The sequence below is a fragment of the Glycine soja genome, chromosome 20 (genome assembly GCF_004193775.1).
Source record: "Glycine soja cultivar W05 chromosome 20, ASM419377v2, whole genome shotgun sequence".
Lineage (NCBI taxonomy): Eukaryota > Viridiplantae > Streptophyta > Magnoliopsida > Fabales > Fabaceae > Glycine > Glycine soja.
In genome coordinates this window covers 38,402,363-38,422,981 of record NC_041021.1, presented here as the reverse complement: position 1 = coordinate 38,422,981, position 20,619 = coordinate 38,402,363, and the positions used below count along the sequence as shown (strand labels likewise).

Below are 20,619 nucleotides of genomic sequence, written 5' to 3'. Positions count from 1 at the left end.
AATGAATTAAATCACTAACAGGATCCCAAAATTTGAATTGTAAACAGCGCCAAAACCACGCTATTCATCGATGTGAAGCGAAGAAGAAATGTCGGCGATGGAGAAGCACGTCGTGCAGATCTTCGAGCGAAAGAAGCGAATCATCGACCAATCACGACAACAGTGCCATCTCTGGGAGCAACACCTTTTCCCCAAACTCCGCCTCAACGGAATTCCCCCTCCGCCATGGCTCTGCAACTCTTCCCGTCACGCAGATCCACAAGGTAATAGACCCTCCCTCTCGCGTGAGATTTCCGTGTTAGGTCTCCCTGATTTTTGCTTCGCATTTTGTTATAATTACACGGAGGAACAATAATACCCGCTTCGTGGTTTCGTAGAAATGATAATTTACGTTCGCACACTTATTGAGGGAGCTAGTTTCAATAGCAATTCTATCATCTCGGCCAATTTTCCTTTGCGAAATTTAATCCTAATTTGGTGATAATGTATTCTCTCTCTGCAGGGTTAAGCAAAGATGATCTCGTTTCCGAAGTTCTAATTTCGCAACCACAATATAGAGTTCCTTTCCCCAGTGTGTGCAGCAATCTCGATGCTGTGTCCTATGGTGTTCAGTATCCAATTGGTTTGCATAATGAAGGTCGTGCTTTAGAAAAGGAGTGTAACACGGGAGATGGGGTTTCGAATTTTCCAGATTGTCCTGTCAACTATGCTGTATGTGCCTCAAGTGGTCCTCCTGAATTGGATTCAGGTGCTGTATCACCACCTCAGAATCAGATTGAAACAAGGGCCTCAGACAGTCACCACGACCCAGCTCCGTCTCTCGCAAAGTTGCAAAGGTCAAAGTCGAGGCAGAAGGCTCTGGAGCTACGTAATAGTGCAAAAGCACCCAGACGATTGTCAGGAGAAGATGATAATGCCTGTGTCTGTGCTGGCACAGTTACAGGTTCTGCACCCTCAACTCAAGAGGCAGAACATGCAATGGAGTCGGATGTGGTCAAAGATTTTCATTCCAACATCCAAAGTTGTTCCATGGAAGAAATGGAAGCATGTGTCTATGTAACTAACTACTCTGGCCGGATGACAAGATCTAAAAGCTCATCCCAGAAATTCAACTCTTTGAATGTTGCTAGTCCTTCTGTAGCGAAGGAAGATGGCCCTCCGCCTAATAATTTGAATGAGTCATTCGAGATAGTCAACCAACCTTGTTTTGCAAATGCAAGTTGTGGCATCAATGAAGCAAATAAAGGAGAGTATCAGAGCAAGGAAGCTGGAAAAAGTGTGTATGATGAGAGATTAACAGAATCTAGAAGTTCTAGCCAGGCCAGATGTAACCGTGAATTGTTGAAGCTTGATAGCACCTTGGGCAGTGGCAAAGGAGTTGACTTCTGTGATCATAGACAACCAATTACACATGCTCAACTAACAGATTTAAGCAAAGCCTCTGATTGTAACAATGGAAGTGGTAGGAATACAGTTAAAGATGGCAATTCCTGCCTCAGCAAACAAGAAAGTAACATTCATGGTATGATAAAGTTACTTAGAAGTTCCTGCCCGTCACCAGGTCATGATCTTATGATGACTGGTGGTTTTGTAAGGTCTATTGACAAATCAGTGCCTTTACCTCAACCTTCAATTTCACAGAATTCACAGGATCTTGTGCTGTCTGTTGTTGGGACATTCAATAGTCAAAAGGATCTGGACTTTTCTGCGCTAAAACCAAACGATCGTTTGAGTAGAAGTGGTTCTGAAAAGATTGAAAAAGTACTGAAGTCTTCCAGATACAATTTCTGTGAGCAGAGTGCTACCTGCTCTGAATCTGCTGGTAAGAAGTCTTGGAATGTACCGCCTACCAAACTGGATGCTAGAAGGTTATCCTCAAGTCCAAAGTATTCCAAATTAGATACAGAAACTGGCAGGAATTCTGCAGACAAGGAGAACGTTGCGGCACTAGCTGCTTCTGGAAAAATGAGGGCTGTGGCTACTTCTGCAAATGAAGGATCATTAAGGCCAGTGAGTTCTTCCAATTTATATGGTGGGCCTTCAAATTTAGAATCAGTATATGTTGAAGCAGCGGTGGATGAGAAAGTCTTGGATGTTCAAGAAAATATACCGTATGGTGCCCTTCCCACTGATAATGTTGAGCACAGATCTGCTGCAATTGTTGGCGAAGTTGAAGCTGACTTTGATGGATTAGTTGAAAAAGATCCTTATTGTGTTATCCCTAAGGTTGGGCAGAATGTATCAGTCTTGAAGCCGCCCACTGATTTTACCATGTCTGTGATGCCTAAGCAACTTGATTTTGATGATGTAGAGGAGACAAGTATGAGTGGAATTTGTAGTCCTGATTTGAAAGAGGGTCAACAGGGAGTGTCACCAGAAGAACCTCTGAACTCTTTGGAACCTGTAAAATTACTTGAAGAGGAAACTTCTTCTGTATGCCAAAGTAAGTGCAACTCCTTAGGGGAGATGCCTTCGCTGCAAATGCAGGAAGTACCGATCAGAGAAGAGGAGCCTCGTATGGAATATTGTGCAAGTCACTTAGAGGAGGAAGATATAGCTAGGGCAACACTAAGTGCCGCGCCACCAAACAAAGAGATGCTTATGGTTCAGAATGGATTCTGTATTCTTACTTCTTCGTTGATGAATCATTCTTGTCCTTCACAAGTTGCCCGTGAAAATTCATCAAGAAGTTTGTCAAAAGAAGTTATGCCAACCAAATTTGTTTCAGTAAACAGTACACTAGAAAATGATGAAAGTAGTGCTAAGTTGGCAGATTCTTCTGAAGCAGTTACGGGAAATGATCTGCATAAATCCACAGATGCAAATGTTACAAATTTCACTGTTGCGTTCCCATTTTCTGCTCCCATGGCTGATGTGAATGTTGGTTTGGCACGACAGGGTCCTAATAGCATTACCTTGTGTCAAGATGGTGACGTGTTGCGGAAGACATTGCTCAGCGAAGGAAAAATTACCAGTTTTTCACCTGATTTCCAGATTTTCAGAAGTTCCACTAAAAGTTTCACTTATGATGTGGAACATTCTTGTCCTCAGCATAAAAGAAGGAAGATTGAAATTGAAACGGAGAGATTTCGAGCCGCCTCTTCAAACCTCTTGGAAAAACCATGTGATTCTATTGACCAAAGGCCCGCAAGTAGAAACTTGAGTATTGAAGAAGACAGCCGGGAGGTTGCCCTAGAAGTTCAAAATTTGCCATCTGATCCAGAGGATGATATAGGACATCAATCTATTAGTAACATCCCAACAGATGAAATGCAATACAACGGGGAATGCCAAACAATGGAAGACTCTTCACTTAAAGTGCGAAAAGAAGAGGTACATAATATTTTGTTTTACGTTCTGAAAATATTAAGACTAGTCTGTGTAAGATTTCTTTCTTTAGGACTAAATATTAAATATGAATTTTCTGTACACCTTGCACTAGCGGAGTTGGCATAAAATAATTCAATATCAAATTGTATGTCACAAAGTCTTGGTTAATATCTTCGAACTTCAATGTCATAGTTATTGCGCTGTGTTGCTTTTGCATAGACACAAGTAGATTTATTTTATTCGATGTCACGGGCTCCTTTGAAAGCTATTTTAGATATATTTGTTTTTGAGAAATGAAAATTATGTACTTCAACTTTCCTCAAAATACCAACAAGATTTCTGTCAATGTCTATGTGATGTTCTCAGGAAGACTAGATCAAGGAGCGTGATAAAATAGAAAATCTATTTAGAATGTAGAGAAGTGAAAATGCTGAAGTGATAATTGTGTCACTGTGGAGTAAAATTGATCTATCAAAACGTTGTTTGGTCGATCAGTTTAGGATTAGAGCAACGATAGAGAACAAAGAAACAGATAGAGGAGTAAGTTGGGAAGAGAGTTCAGTTACTTTAGAATCCAAGGTTAAAACACAATCCTTATTCAAATAGAAAAACACTATTCTTTAAAATTTATATGAAAAACACCGAAAATGCAATATAATTTAGAGAAAAACTGAGTCAAATAAAAATGAAAAGAAGAAATCCTAAGAGATGATAAAACCCCATATGAAACATCTATACATTGAATTGAAGATGTCAATATAATTTTTTTTCTTTTGTTTTCTTCTAAATTATAGTGTTTAAAGATTGGCTGAGAGTAGACATTTCATGACAAATGAGCTAGTGGAAAGTTGAATATATGATCCAATAGCTATTTACTATAGATAAATAATAGTTTTATGCTACATTTATATTGAAGTGGATGCAGAAAGTGTGAAAAAGGATTGCCATCTGTCAAAAGGGGCGAGGAGGGAGACACAGATAAGAGATAAAAGTGAGAATTCTATGTTGGTTAATAATACAAGTGAATCTTGATGAATGTAAGAATAATTTAGGTAAGCTGATATTAAAAAGGAAAGAAATTTAAAACTTAACTCTCGAAAACTACTGATATAATTTTACGTTGGTTCTTTAATCTGAGGTTTCTTTCTTTACTTGTAAGTATAGAACACTATGGCATTGTTTGATCCATGGATTGGTTATTGTTTTTGTACATGTATATTCTTTTCTATTTAACACTGCTTAGCATGCATTACCTTTCCTTCTACGAATATCAGAAACTTGAATAATTGAATTGTTTGGATGGTGATACATTTATAGAGAATTGGTGAACAGGCGGAAAGGCACAATCTACTAACTTGCTGGGTTGTGAATAATAAGGTTTCAGGCAAAAATTGAGGTTTACTATTTTATTTAACAAATAATTTAGACTTCAAGATCTGAGATGTTTTGCTGGATTCATCGGTGGCTTGTTTTAACATACATTTTATATTTTTATGTAGCCAGAACTATAAAATGACTTTTACTATTTATTTAACAAAAAAGTCAGACTTCAAGTTCTCATATGTTTTGCTGGATGTCTTTGTTTGTCAGTGGCTTGTGTTAAAATATGTTGGTATTCAGCCAGAACTACACCTGTAACCGAAAATTTTGCAATATCTTACTCTTTAGGAAAGTGAATATGCAGATGTATGAGTGTAGTTTTAGAGCTGTAAAAGTTGCCTTTTCATTTTATAAAACGTTCTGAATAGGCTTTTAAATGGTTTTCCTGTTGGCAGAAATGTACTTTGGATGGAAGAGACAGAAGTGAAGACACCCTTCTGTTGGCAGTGGCAAATCCATCAGGTTTTAGTATTGACTCAACGATGGGATGCACCATGGATGAGAAGGTGGAGTCGTGGCATCATCAGGTCAGTTGTGGACAGGAATGTGCAGAACATCTGAGTTGTGTTGAAAAAAGCACCTCAAGTAGAAGAGTGTATCCAGGAGGAAATGCTAAATTCTCAGATGGAATGTCTGCTTCTCCAGGAATGCAATGCTTGGATTTGGTTGGTACAGATGAGACTATACCAGAGCTTGAAGGGTTCATTATGCAAGCAGATAATGCACAGCCATGCATTACTGGAGATCAAATGAATTTGGAAGAGATGGATTTGGAAAAGATGGATTTGGAAGAGATAGATCTTCCAAGTAACTCAATAGATTATACATCCCTTGGTAAATCTAGGTTCATGCATTCTTCATTGTGCAATACTTTAACCCCATATAAGATTCATAACGTACCAGAGCCCTATCAGTCTTTACCTAATGGACTTCTGAAGGGCTTAGGTATAAGGACTTCCCTTCCTCTAAGCGATGGAAGTCCAAGGTCCCTTTCTGATTGCCAACCAAATTGCAAGGGTCAGTACACTTCTTCAGTTCAAACTCTTTGGGATCGAATTAATTCGAACCTGGGCAGTTCAGGAAAGCGTAAGAGTTTAAAACTAGACCTTCCCTGCATTACTGAAGAAAATGAAAATGTGGACGAGATTCCTGGTACATTCCAAAGGGGCATTGGTTCCGAAGAAATGGCTGGTTCAAATATTAGAGAACCCCTAGCTGAGATTGTAGATAATGCAAACCCCTCTCCATCAGTTTTACAAGATGATATATTAACAGGTGGACGTAAAGATATTTTAAGCACAGAGTTTAACCTCAGTGGGACTTGCGATAAGGTAAAAAATAAGCTTGACAAGCAGGATGGCAATAGGAAAAGATTCACAAGAAAGGGGAAGGAGAACCATAATATTTCTCTTGGAGCGAATGGTGTCAAGAGGACTGCTGGATCAGTTTGCAAAAGGCCTAGTAGGCCGAAGTTATCTGGAAAAGATAGTATGAAACAAGGCCCCATTAACAATATTGTATCCAACGTTTCTTCCTTTATTCCATTAGTTCAACAAAAACAAGCGGCTGCTGTTGTTACAGGTAACTGACCTTATCTATAGAGTGACTTTTAAATAGATATTTTCTATTATAAAATTTGCCTTCTTGGAGACTGAAATTCATCTTGACATGGTAAAATACAAAGGATCATTCACTTTGATAATTATTTGAACCTTACTGTTTGAACACGTAGGCAAGAGAGATGTCAAAGTGAAGGCCCTGGAGGCAGCTGAGGCTGCCAAGCGTATGGCTGAAAAAAAAGAGAACGAGCGCAAGATGAAGAAGGAGGTGTTGCGACTTGAGCGGGAAAGGTTGGAGCTGGAACTGCAGAAGAAAAAGAAAGAGGAAGAACGAAAGAAAAAAGAGGAACAAATGGCAGCAAAGAAGCGGCAGATGGAAGATGAAGAAAAAAAGGAGAAAGAAAAAAAAAGGAAGCGAGTTAATGACAAGAAGAAGCAGCAGCAAGACCATATGAAGATACAGGCCAAGAAGGAAGAGATAAAAATACAACGCCGAGCTACGGTAAAATAGTTTTCCCTCCCTCCCTCTCTTCTTTTAGGAAAATGCTAATACATGGGATGTCTGGTCTAGGATGAAGTCCAAGAAAATAAGAAAATTATAGATGAAAGAGAAAATCATAAGAATTTGTCGGTGCAAGACAAAAGAGAGTGCAATATGGAGAAAATTTCTGAAACCGAACCGTTGGCCATGGAAGATTTGGCAAATGACAAAAAAGAATCGCATCCTGATTATTCGGAATCTGTGAATGATTGTGCTAATAATGGACAGGTAATATTATTTTATATGCCCCTCTTCTATGTTGTTAATGTTCATATTTTGAAGAACTTCATAGTACTTTTGGTCAAGGCTAGGAGGAATATTTTCCCACTGTATGAAAATAAGTGTTCTTCTTTTAATGATGTATGACATACTTATTTTCTAGTCACTCTAATAGAACCAATGTTTTTAATGTGATCTCATGCGATTTTAGCTTTGAAATGTTCTTATTACTAATTTTTAAAGCCTCTTGCTTCCAAGCATATGGTGCTTAACAATTGAAGTCGGGGATATATGATTTATCCAATTAGCCTTTGGCTTATCATTATTCTGATCGGAGGAGAAAGACTTCTATGTAGTAAACTTTCAATCATACATTTTGAATATTTAATTTTGTGTTTTGGACTTGCTTTTATAATCATCTGAACATTTAAAATTTACGTCTTTATAGGTAATGGACAATCTGATTAAAGCCACTAAAGATGATGACTTGATCATAAAAGACTCACTTCAAGAGCAGTCATACGATATCTCTCCATATAGAGGTTCAGATGATGAAGATGAAGACGAGGATGACCTTCCAAATAATAAGTTAATCCCTTCATGGGCAAGGTTTGTGACTGTTCAAGTTTTTGGAGCCTATCTGTTTTATAGCGCCATTCTTTAATTTGATATCTGGGGGTTTGAAACCCCTCGTAGTATATGTGGGTCTTTTTTATTCAAACTGAAAGAAGGAAAACAAAATTAAATATATATTGCCTTAAACTTTCTGTAAGTAATCAGATTACTGGAGTCTGATGATATTTAATATTTACTGCTTGAGGATAGAAATTCGTCGAAATTTTAGCTTATCCATTTTTCTGAAAAATTGAGTCTGGTTGCTTTCTGCAGTAAGCATAGCCTGTCTCTGATTGTTTCTTCCCAGAAAATGGACCCAGAAACGATATTTCCTCCGCAAAGTTTTTGTAATATAGCAGAAGGTAACTCTTGAAATTTACGAAGTTGAATATATTAGTTGTCTGAAACTAAGCATTAACTGCCTTCTTTTGTAGTTCTCCTGCCTCGGAAGCTTCAGTTACAGTAGCAGAGCACAGTGATTTTAGTAACACGGGATTGTGTTAAAGGTATGCTGCCTCTTTACATGTATGCATGGAAAGAAGCATTTTATTCCCTTTTAACGGTTTGTTGGCCTAATTGGGAATTCTGAAGGTCAATAATTTGTTCTAATATTCTTTCTGTTTGTAAACTACCTGTATTGCCATTGTCTTATAAGAATCACTATGGGTTCACAACTGTGAATTTTTACACCAATGAATAAGTTTAACATTGACAACTTATATACAATATAGTGATGATGCGCAAATACCAGATTTAATGATAGTACAATATCCACTTTATCTGCCATAATGGATTTAAGTTTTATGGTTGAGTTTCACTTTTCTTCGGAATATGGTGGAAGGTTTATTTGTTCTCTTATATCATTCATCAATTACTCTTCTGGAATAAAATATATTGAAAATTGATAAGTGATATGAAATTTCAAAACGTGACGGTAAGTTGCTTTTGGACATTTATTTTTTTCTATTAAAATTAAAACCAATCAAATGGTTGAAACAAGGGTAGACGACTGTGGATGCCTTGCGATAGGCCCATCCACTAAATTGGAAAGATCATCGCATTCGCAGCGATGACGGAGAAGCAATTTATCTTGTATTGAGTCCTAAGCATTATAAATAGTGTTTTTTAAAGCTACATCGTACTTCAAATTTTTAACCGGACTTGAATTTTCCGAACAGTTATTTATTTATTTTACTTTGCACACAATATAGTTTTATTCTAATAAAGGTTTCTAATGTATATTTATCTGACAATAGAGTTACTGGGCTCTTGTTTGCTTGTGGCAGATTTTTAAGAGCTTCATTTAGAATGAAGATGTAGCGGCCCAGATGATGAAAATTAGATCTTTTGATGCACCCTCAAATCTACTGCTTCTAAGGATCCCCTTGGAATTATTTTGTAGTTTGTACAGTATCAGAAAGTCACTGTATATATAAGGCATTTCCTCTATTTCTTTTTTAGCCACTCTTAGAGTTTTAGTGTGAAGCTATCTTTCAAAACGCTGAAATTGTATTACATCTGTATTGAAGCTTCCGCTGAAGGTCTAAAAGATCAGCTGAGGATGTCATAATGTAATTCTTACCCTTAGGTTCCAAAATCCAAATATTTAATGCTATTTTAAATTTAATTACATGCACAATTGTACTTGTTTTGTTCCTGTTAGATTATAATTATAATATATAAAACCTGCGTAACTTCATCGTTGACAGTGCCGGTACTTTCTAATTTTCTGTAATTTGTTTCTCAATGGCTAGAGTTTACGAATATTAATGAATGATTTGAAGTTTTCCCCACACAGGACTTCTTTTACCGGTTTGAGGTAATTTGCTCTTAATTGTGTATTGTCAAAGGTGAAATGTCCTCTGGCAAATATAAGCTGATACTCACAACACCAGTCAACTATTACCATCGTGTCCCCTTCAAAGCCCAACATAATGTCAAAAGACAAAACTGATTTCCAAGATTAAGAGTTACCACGCAGTGGATGTGCATCAAGTGTAAAGTAACTAATACTTCAGTATTTTTTAACAAATTCGACGTGAGTCGGTGTTGTGCACCAAATGCAGTTCCCTTCGCACTTTACGACAAACTGAAATCAACCATTTGCATCAGAAAAAAAAGTTCCGACGTCCTATAAAACATGGATAGGTGATTACCCAACCAAAGTCACTCAAATATGGTTTAAGGATGCAGAGATGAAAGTTTAACATAAAACCCGCGCTAGTTGGACTTAATAAAAATAAATATATATCATAACTTTACCAAAACTCTCCACAGGAACAGAATCCATCCTTAAAGTGGTGAAAACGGTTTGTATCTCGAACAATAATCTCCCTGCTTGTAGACTTGGACACAAGTTTCATAAAAGTGTGGCAATCACCACAAATTCTGAGATTTTTTATAATCCTTATTGGTATATCTCTAGGCAAACACATCAATCCAAAGGTAATGGCAAGCTTCTCACTGTGGTGCCTCAAAAGCATCTGTTTCCTGTTCTCTTCCACGTCGTGCAGGTCATTACTGGTATCAACCTTGTAATTCAACTTCTTCAACTCTACCACTAAATTATCCAACTTAGCATAAATATCATCGATTTGTGGATGATTTCTTTCACCAACAGTAAATGAATGAATTTTATTCTTAATTTCAATCCAACTTGTACCCCTTTCCTTCCTCACATCAGTTTCTCTCAGAAGCTTCCTTGCTCTTGCAACTTCATCCCACTTTTTATTAGCTGCATATATATTTGCTAACAAAATGTGGTTTCCTGCATTGTTAGGCTCCATTTCAAACAGATACTTGGCGGCAATCTCAGCAAACTCAATATTGCCATAAATTTTACAAGAGGCTAGAAGTGAACCCCACATAGAACTAGTTGCATTAAATGGCATTCTTTCTATCAAGTCATAAGCCTTGTGAACAAGTCCTGCTCGACCAAGAATATCAATCATACATGAGTAGTGAAGGACACTCGGTGAAAGATTGTGCTGTCTGACCATGAGATCAAAATATTTCTGTCCTTCTTCATGCAAACCCATATGACTACATGCATTTAGTACACACACATATGTTACATCATCAGGAAAGAAGCCTCTTTGCTGCATTTTTTCAAATAAGATCATAGCCTCTGGTGCACGAGCATGTCTAGCAAACCCAGAGATCATTGCGTTCCATAAAACAATGCTCCTAACCTCCAAAACACCTTGAAACACAAGGTAAGCTTCTCTTATGCAGCCACATTTGGCATACATGTCTATAAGGGAGGAAGCAACATAAATGTTTGAACCAAATCCAGACTTATGTGAAATGGCATGCACTTGCTTCCCTTCAATCAAAGTTGCCAGGCCAGCGCAAGCACTAACAGCAGATGATATCATAAATGGGTCCTGATCAAAACCCATCAACTGAGCATTGCGAAAAATTAGCAAGGCCTCTTCATGAAACCCATTTTGCACATATCCTGCCATCATTGAACTCCACGTAACAGCGTTCTTTTCAGGCATACTCTCAAACATCTGACTTGCATCTTTTATTGAAGAGCACTTAGCATAGACATGGAGTAAAGCAGTTCCAACAAAACAATTTGAATCTATGGCAGCCTTAATTGAAAAAGCATGCAACTGCATGCACTCAAGTATAGCACATTTGAAGGCACAGTTGCATAGAACACTGGAAATGGTAAATTCATTGAATGGTGTTCCCTCTCTTTGCATTTGAATTAAGAGTTTTAGAGCTTCCCGATCCTCTGCATTCTGGGTAAGTGCTCCAATCACTGTATTCCACGAAACTAAGCTTTTCACTGGCATTTCATTGAACTTTTTGCGAGCACTGTCAACTAAAGAGCATTTGGAGTACATGTTAATCAGCATATTTGACGTTAATATGTCCATTTCCAAGCCGATGCGAATAATCTGAGCATGGCATGCTCTTCCTCCCATGGATGATCTTGTTTTCGCACATAACTGCAAAAGATAGTGCAAATTTGACACACGATCTATGTGAACAACATTTTCAACTTTGGAGGACTCAGGTTTGGCCTCAGAAATAACTGTTAATTTCCTGATATGGATGCCGTAACAATTACAAAATCTCTCACACCTTCTCAACGTTTTCATATCATTGTAGTGAGAACAAAGGTAAAAATTGTGCTTTCAGTATCTCTCAACCTCCCTTAGAAGCAAGCGCAGATGCATTATTTATTCTTTTTAGGGTAAATACGCAAATTCATCCCGCAAGTGTAATAAAGGGACAAAATTGATTCTTGAAAAGATAAAAATATAAATATAATCTCTTTTCAAAAATGTAACAAAGGGTTGAAATTGTGAAATTTTTTTATTATTAAATTGTAATGTTTAAGGACTAAAAGACACAATTCAGAAATTTATTAGAGGGGAATTATTTATAGAAGCAAGCTTCATGATATTGAATCAAGATTGATTCAAGGAGTTTTAATGATAATAAAGATGATGACAAAAAGTCCAAGAGAATGAGTTCAAGATTGAATCAAGAACACTTCAAGGATCAAGAGAGAGTGAATTCAAGATTGAATCAAGAACACTTCAAGAATCAAAAGAGAATGAGTTCAAGATTGAATCAAGAACACTTCAAGAATCAAGAGGAAATTTGATTTAAAGATTCAAGAATCAAGAATAATCAAGTTGAAGATTCAAGAATCAAGAAAAGACTCAATCAAGATAAGTACTAAAAAGTTTTTCAAAACATTGAGTAGCACATGAATTTTTCACAAAACCTTTTACCAAAGAGTTTTTACTCTCTGGTAATTGATTACTAGTTTATTGTAATCGATTACCAGTAGCAAAGATTTTTTTTTTTTAAAAAGCGTTCAACTGAATTTACAATGTTCCAATTGATTTCAAAATGGTGTAATCGATTATAATGATTTGGTAATCGATTACCAATGTATTTGAACATTGAAATTCAAATTCAAATGTGAAGAGTCACATCCTTTCACAAAAATGCTTTGTGTAATCGATTACAATGATTTGGTAATCGATTACCAGTGATAAGTTTTGAACAAAAATCAAAAGATGTAACTCTTCCAATGGTTTTCAAGTTTTTCTAAAGGTCATAACTCTTCTAATGGTTTTCTTGACTAGACATGAAGAGTCTATAAAAGCAAGACCTTAACTTGCATTTTGAAGTACGAACATTACAATCTTTTACAACCCTTGAGTCTCTTTGAACATCTTCTTGAATTTCTTCTTCTTCTTCCTTTGCAAAAACTTTCTTAAGTTTTCTGGTTTTCCAAACCTTGAAAACAAAACTTGTGTTATTCATCTTTTTCATTCCCTTCTCCCTTTGCCAAAAAGAATTTGCCAAAGACTAACCGCCTGAATTCTTTTTGTGCCTCTCTTCTCCCTTTTCCAAGAGAACAAAGGACTAACCGCCTGAATTCTTTTGTGTCTCCCTTCTCCCTTGTCAAAGAATTCAAAACGACACAGTCTGAGAATTCTTTTGATTCTTCCCTTCCCCATAAACAAAAGATTTCAAAGGACTAACCGCCTGAGAATTCTTTTGTTTCCCCCTTCACAAAGTTTCAAAGGATTAACCGCTTGAGAACTTTGTCTTAACACATTGGAGGGTACATCCTTTGTGGTACAAGTAGATGGTACATCTACTTGGGTTGTTGTGACTGAGAACAAGAGAGGGTACATCTCTTGTGGATCAATTCTAGTGGAGGGTACATCCACTAGGTTGTTCAAAGAGAACAAGGGAGGGTACAACCCTTGTGGATCTTTGCTTGTAAAGAATTTTACAAGGTTGAAAAGAAATATCAAGGACCACAGGTTACTTGGGGACTGGATGTAGGCACGGGTTGTTGCCGAACCAGTATAAAACTCTTGTATTTGTCTTCTTCTTCCCTACCCTCGCTGTGCACTTTAATTACCGCTTTTACTCTCGGTTAAGTTTATATCTCTGTTCTTTACTTTCTTAACAACATAGTAAAAGCCTAAGAAGGATAAATTTTAATTAGTAAAAGTTCATTAATAATTAATTCAACCCCCCTTCTTAATTATTCTGAGGCCACTTGATCCAACACTATTTTTTTTTGGTAAATTTTTAAATATGTAAATTTTAATAAATAATATTTTAAAAAAATATATTTATTCTTTTACACATGAAATCAAAATAATTTTTTATTTTAAATGGTAATAATTTTAACCACTATCATAAGAACAATAACTTTTACACCAGTTATCTCCTCATTTATTGTTGAAATAACCAAAAATACACCTAATTTTTCACAATTTTGTACTATCTAATCTTAACCATCATTATTTTACACCATATAAAATTAATTTCACACAATTTTGCATTAACTATCTTAAAAATGCATATGTATATACATAAGAGGTATCAAGAGGGGTGGGGGTTAGAATCGCTCCGTGACCCCTCTACATCTGTCATTGAGGACCAATTTGACAGTCATTTATATTTTATGAGGATTAGTTTGACATTAAGTTGTAAATTTTAGAGATCAATTTATCTTTAAATTATTTGCATGACCAATTTGTTGCAATTTTTGTATATTTAAGAACTAAATTTGAATTTTTCATCTTTTAGGGATCAATTTGTTAGTGTCTTACACTTTCAAGGATGATTGTCACTATTTACACTTGTTTTTACTATCCTTCCAAGCTGTAAAACCCTATGATTTGTTTCTACGGTCCAATAGAACATTGTGAGTAGAGTAGGGATAGTGTGATCTCGATCCCTATTTGATCTTGGCCCAGGGGCATGATTGGTCCTTTCCGTTTTGGTCATTTCCAACTCACAAGTTAGATCCCAAATATGAAACGAGAACTATTATTCCTACTATCAATCTGATGAGGACAAGGCAATGAATAAGGGCAAGGGACCTTTATAAGGACTTGGAGGACCTATGGCAAGGGCTAGAACAAAGAAGGCCAAGGAAGCTCTTCAACAAGTGTTAACCATACTATTTAAATTTAGGCCCAAGTTACAAGTGGAGAAGTTTCAGATTGTTAATTGCACCATGTTCCAAGAAGTGTAGAGGGTGCCACTTTTGTTGAGTGGTTTTATTAGCATTTTGTTAGTTGAAATAAAGGCCCAAACTTGTGTTAAAGTGGCTGTCAATTCTCTTGGGATTTGCATCACCTATAGGCTTGTTTTAATTTAAAGAAATTAAGGTTTAATAAGGTGAAAACTCTAGGATTGTGACTGCCTCTTGACTAATCAAGGAGTTGCACAATTTTCCATATGTTTATGTGTCTTAATTCTAGTTTTAATTAGGTATAATGACACCATCAATTGTTGTTATCAATTATAGTTTTAATTAGGTTTAATGACACCATCAATTGTTGTTATGGGTGATCATTTCATTTATGTAACCAACTTGATGACATTCCTATTTATAGGCTGCACATTTTCTAATAAAAAAACAGACCTTGAATTTGAGTTTTTAATTACCTTCTAGAGTGTGAGAGTGAATCTCCTTAGTTACTTGAGTGATTCAAGAAATTGGTTTATCAAGGAACACCACCTTGTGTGTGACACCAATTTTGGAGTAGCGATTCTTCCAACCCCCTTCTTCATCTTTCTAAACCTTCATTCTTTAATTCCACTTGAACACCATTGTTATCATCTTCATTTTTCATCCAAACACATTCAAACTTCGAACCAAATACCTTACATTCAACCCTCCATAAACTCGTCACTTTCTCTCTCATTCAATAAATTTCATAAAAAAAAGAAAGAAAAACCTTTGAAGATCCATCTTCAATCCTTGTGCAAATGGGTTTACATCACAATCCTTACTATTGGCACTACCAACCAACCTAGGGAGATTCCTCATTTACCCACTCACCAAATCCCTACAAACTTCCCTTTCTTAAAACTTCACCTTCTCCTAAGAATTCTTAGCCCCTCACCCCAGTCCATTGCCACCATGTGCGACCCCACCTCCAATCTTCACCATCGTGGTGCGACCTCATCCTCATCCTTCAACAACTGCACGCAACCCATTCCAGTTCACCAACCACCGCAAGCGATCATCCTCGTCCACCTTGTCGATGATCATCAAGATCCACACACCCATTGCCCCATACTATCAAGATCTGTGTGCCCCTTGCCCTCCCTTTAGTTGCAGGTTTTGTTGTTGGATCTTTGTTGTTGTTGTTGTTGAATCAATGTTGTTGTTTGGGATGGTGATTGGAATCGTTGATGTTGAACCAACAAGAAAAATATGACTTTATTGTTGTACAATGCACAATAGAATCGTATTTCCATTGAATTAAATTTTTCACCTCCTGTTTGTGCAACGGAAATATAATTTCGTTGTGCATTATACAACGAAATCATATTTTCGTTGCTTTATTTTTTATGCACCCCAAATAACAATGGAAACACGATTTCATTGCACACTTGTACAACAAAATCGTATTTCCATTATTTTTTATTTTTCACCCCATTTATTCAATGGAAACATGTTTTCATTGTGTTTCTATCCAAGGGACAATTTGAGAATATAGCTAAAAGACATCCACGTGAGTAGTTCTAATAGCAAAAGTGGTGGTTCAAATAGTAATACTGATATGAAATTAGGTTCAGGCCTAAATATGTAAAAGAACTCCTTAAGCCCAAAAGGATACAAATACTCCTACACTTCCAAGTTCCAAGTTCAACCTCGGAAGCAGTGCATATCACTAATCACAAAAGTTAAAAAGGGTATTCCTTTTGACTGCGGTTGTGGTATGAACTTGATAAAGGTTAGATCTTGGATATGATTTAAGGCCAACAGAGATAATAACACTCAATGATTTTTTTTTTTTTGGTTAGTTAAATTGTAACTTGTTTTTGTCTTTCTCTATGAATGTAACCGTGACAATCTTGTATTTGGATTAAAATACTTCTTGCACTGTGTTTAATGTTTATCAATATTTTTTCCTTAAAAATATTACTAATATGGTGGCTAAACTGAGTTCACATATACTTTCAGAATGTTTGTTCTCTTAATTAATTATACTTAATTGCACAAATAATTACATTCTGCTTTCTACATTCATAAACTATAGGAAAAGAAATCAAACCAAAATCTATTATAAAACATGGGATGTACACCCTAGAGAACTTTTATCTCACTTCATCATTGACATTATCCATTTCTGCTATTTGATTAAGAAAATAAAATATTAAGGTTAGCCAATGATTTACATATTTTATGCACTCATTGATATCCTTTGATATTCGACACAATAGCTTCATAATTTTCACGGCAAAGTGACAAATGGAAACAGGAAAAAAAGATATATGTGGAATACATGCACAAAAATAAAATCAAGTGTGTGGTGTGTGGACCTCACAAAGTTGAGTAGACAACTAAACCAACCCATCTTGTGTCAGGGACCCAAGTCTTTAAATCCCACACTGAGTAGTAGTACTTGGTCGAATTCTCACAATCATCGCAACAACTAGCTTTGAATTCCATTGAGAAAGTCTGTTCATATGATCAACCATATCTTAACTAACTAAAAGCTGAAGCAAAGAAACAAAACAAATACGAGATACCCAACCCATCATAAGAAGATCTCTTTCTCTCTCAACCTCAACCTCAACCCCTTTTTTCTCTATTTATACCTCTTTATGGGATGTACTTTACAGAAATGCAAAAAATAATAAAAGACATGTATGTATGCTGCAAGTTGAGGTGAGAAATGAATATATATATCTTGAGTGAGTTAATTCTCTGATTGGTTTTTTTGATAAGATATTTTTAGCTGGTGCTACTACTTGACAACTTTGTCTTCACATGTTGCATGAGGGCAGAAAGAAATCCTTTACACAATAAAGAAAGAAAAGGAGAATCACAGAATTTCCATGACCCAAATCAAATCACTTGAAGTAGACACATTACGTTAAGTAGAAAATTGGAAGAAGGGTAAACATAGAAAAACAGTGAGGTAAAGTGTTGTCATGGACTGACAATAGTATATCCAATGAAATTATAAAAATACAATATCTGCTTTTCATATGTTCATTACAAGACAGACTTTCGGCGTTGAACTTTGTCCTTTTGACATTATAAATTGGAATCCAAGTAGTGGAAACGACCAATTGTGATTGGATATGGGAATCCATGTCCATTGACTGTTTCATATAAATGCTTTAAATTCTTTGAACACTGTTTATCCAAACTGATCCAAAAAACTTAAATGAGCATCGATCTTATCTCATGGCTCTTGTTACAATAAAGATACTCGACAGAGAATGATGAGAAACATTAAGTCAAGGATGCTTACTCAAGTAAAGTCCGATTATGCATGCCACTTTACTGGAAAAATGTTTTACTGTTTAAGTAAAGTCACAATTTCGACACCATCATGGGTTGGATCTAGTAGAAGGAGTTAATTTCTTTTAATATGATGAATCAAAGTTTGAATCTCCGATAAGAATTTTACTCACATTTTAATATTTGGTCATATCTTTCGGTCAGGATTATCTATGAAAAAGATACTCGTGGGATACCAAAGTCACAACTTTTATTGAAAAATGTTGACATGCCAATTGAAAAAGAAGTTGAACAAAAAAACAAAGATGAAAGTCTTTACATACGCACAAACCCAACACTTCTAGTTAGTAGTCTTCACATCAACTAAAAAGTTCCTTGCTCTCTTCCAATTGCATGCAACATGAATGGAATATTGATGTGGATTACTCTTTGGGCATTAGAATTGTCCTCTCTATTCTTTTGATGCAGAGTTAATTTCATTTATATGTTCCTCCGCACTTTGAATCTGTTCCTTTTCATTGTTGAAGTTACAGTGGGAAGGAATAGCAGACACGAACGCAGCTTCAAAATAAATAAAAAGATGCCACCGGCCAACACACATAAATGGGACCATAGAAAGGGAAATCAAGGATGGGGGAGAAGGGAAAAGTAATTAGGACCAAAAAAGAATAAAAAGGGACAAGGCAACTTAGAGCAAAACAAATGGTGCATCAGACAAAGATGGTTCAATTAAGACACAAAAGAAAAACATGGTGCCAACATATTGGCCCATAATATTTTGTCCATATGCTTATTTTATCAATTAGAGACCACTATCATCCAACTAGCAAAGTTAGATAAGGCGCGGACGTGGTGATTTGGTAGATTTCTGTTACACTTTTCTTAATTACTATTTTTAATTCATCAACAGTTATATGTGAGGTTTACTAGTTATTTGCTACTGTGAAACTTAATATTTAAGGTGACCAACAAGAATGAACTGGGAAGAAACAATTCATATTTATAAATTTATTCCGTGGGCGGTAATTAATTATATTGATGGTGCATGCGAAATAATTGGACAGAAGAATAACTGGATCTTCTTATGAATGAAACAAGAGGAGCCAATAGATCATCTTGTTAATGATATGCATCCCTCATTCAACTTCCTTATTCATTCGATCTGCAAGATTCTGGTTTATAGCACAAAGTACTGATTTAGTTGAAAATTCGAGACACTATAATTGAAGGAGTCACATCATTAGGGATGCAGAAAAGAAAGTTCAAAAATACAAATGTGTCCAAAAGATGGTTTGGTCTATACTTTTCGTTTCTTTTGTTTTTTCAGTTACATTATATATAATGTTTTTTCGGGTGTTTTTTTACGTAAATAATATAAATAAAATAAATATTTATTTAAATAATACAAATAAAAAAATAGTTACACAAATGATATAAATTACTATAGGATAAGAAATCAGTTCATGACAAACTAATTTCTCCCTTGCACAATTTTATTTTATTTTTTAAAAAATGTTCTTTAAAATTTGGTTTTTCAGGATCTGAATTTTAAATTAGGTTTTTTTAAACTCAATTTAGAAATCGTTTTTCTAAACTGGTTTTTATTTGTTTGTTATTTCTTTTATTTTTTTGTTTTTTTTTAAATTGTTTTTATTTTTTTTCTTTTTAATTATCTATATTTATATTTGAATTGTTTAAACTGAAAATAATTTTATTTTGAGAATACTTTGTATTATTTTCGTTATTTCTTTAAATTTTATTTTTTGTATTATTGATTTTTTTTTAAAAGTGAGACCACTTTCTAGTTTGAGAACATGCTTTTTTTTAAAAAAGACATAAATTAAATGAAATAAAATATTTAAGATGACACAATGAGATGATAAATTATAATTTTTTTTATAAATATTAGGAACATTTACACGCATTCTGTAAAACACATCCCTTCATATATTTTACTTTCTAATTCATATTCTAATTATTAAACAAATTTATTTTAAAATATTTTACTAAAAATGAAATAAAGTTAATTTATAAATTTTTTGGTAAAAAAACAATTTTAAGATAATATTCCTATTACATTATTTTATTATTTATTTAGAAAACCACCGTAAAGATGTAAAGATGTATTGTTACCTGTTACTACAACTTATTTGTAATTTCAATTAATATGTGATGATTTTTGAACTGGTAAGTTAAATTTCAAAAACAATTTATTTTAACATATTTATTTGAAAACTTCAAATTATAGACTATAAAAGATTTTTAAAAAATTTAATAGTTTTGTAAAAGTAAAATTATAGTTTAACGCCAAAGGTAATTTAATAGTTTAACATGGGTATAATTTATTGACGATCATTGATTTATTTGATTATGTTTTATAGATACAGATGAGTTTGTTTAAACTTTAAAAAAACATTTTTTAAGAAATAGATAAGGGAGGTGTTTGGTTAAATTTATTTCTTGATAAAATATTTATTTTTAATTCATATTGTTTATTTCTAATTGTTAGTTTAAAAGATTTTTTGGTGCAATAATTGATTGATTGATCATGATTCCATGAGTAGTGTAGTCTGATTACTCTCATGAAAATTATAAAATATTTTGATATTGAAACTAAAAAAAATAGTATTTTTATTCCTTTGTATTTTCATTTTATTTGATTATTAAAATACATATTTGAAATTAAAAAAAATATATGTAACCAA

At 34.8% G+C, this 20,619-nt stretch overlaps 2 protein-coding genes across 2 annotated transcripts; one reads left to right on the top strand and one right to left on the bottom strand.

Annotated features, from left to right (window-relative positions):
- On the top strand, positions 1-9,290 carry LOC114403338. The gene is made up of 9 exons (XM_028366239.1): positions 1-263; positions 503-3,333; positions 5,106-6,291; positions 6,443-6,771; positions 6,841-7,038; positions 7,478-7,638; positions 7,918-8,006; positions 8,079-8,150; positions 8,931-9,290. Exons 1-8 carry the CDS (start codon positions 89-91, stop codon positions 8,108-8,110), a joined length of 5,001 nt encoding a protein of 1,666 aa, XP_028222040.1. The 5' UTR covers positions 1-88; the 3' UTR covers positions 8,111-8,150; positions 8,931-9,290.
- Positions 9,291-9,693: 403 nt separating this feature from the next.
- On the bottom strand, positions 9,694-11,869 carry LOC114403339 (pentatricopeptide repeat-containing protein At5g04780, mitochondrial). Its single transcript, XM_028366241.1, has one exon. It carries the CDS (start codon positions 11,757-11,759, stop codon positions 9,903-9,905), a length of 1,857 nt encoding a protein of 618 aa, XP_028222042.1. The 5' UTR covers positions 11,760-11,869; the 3' UTR covers positions 9,694-9,902.
- Positions 11,870-20,619: the final 8,750 nt, after the last annotated feature.

What these genes read in the sequence shown, in the direction of transcription:
- LOC114403338 (XM_028366239.1), top strand. Translation starts at nt 89, where the DNA reads ATGTCGGCGATGGAGAAGCACGTCGTGCAGATCTTCGAGCGAAAGAAG. An exon ending in ATTGTGCTAATAATGGACAG is followed by an intron (nt 7,039 to 7,477) that starts GTAATATTATTT and finishes ACGTCTTTATAG; the next exon opens with GTAATGGACAATCTGATTAA. An exon ending in TTAATCCCTTCATGGGCAAG is followed by an intron (nt 7,639 to 7,917) that starts GTTTGTGACTGT and finishes TGCTTTCTGCAG; the next exon opens with TAAGCATAGCCTGTCTCTGA.
- LOC114403339 (XM_028366241.1), bottom strand. Translation starts at nt 11,759, where the DNA reads ATGAAAACGTTGAGAAGGTGTGAGAGATTTTGTAATTGTTACGGCATC.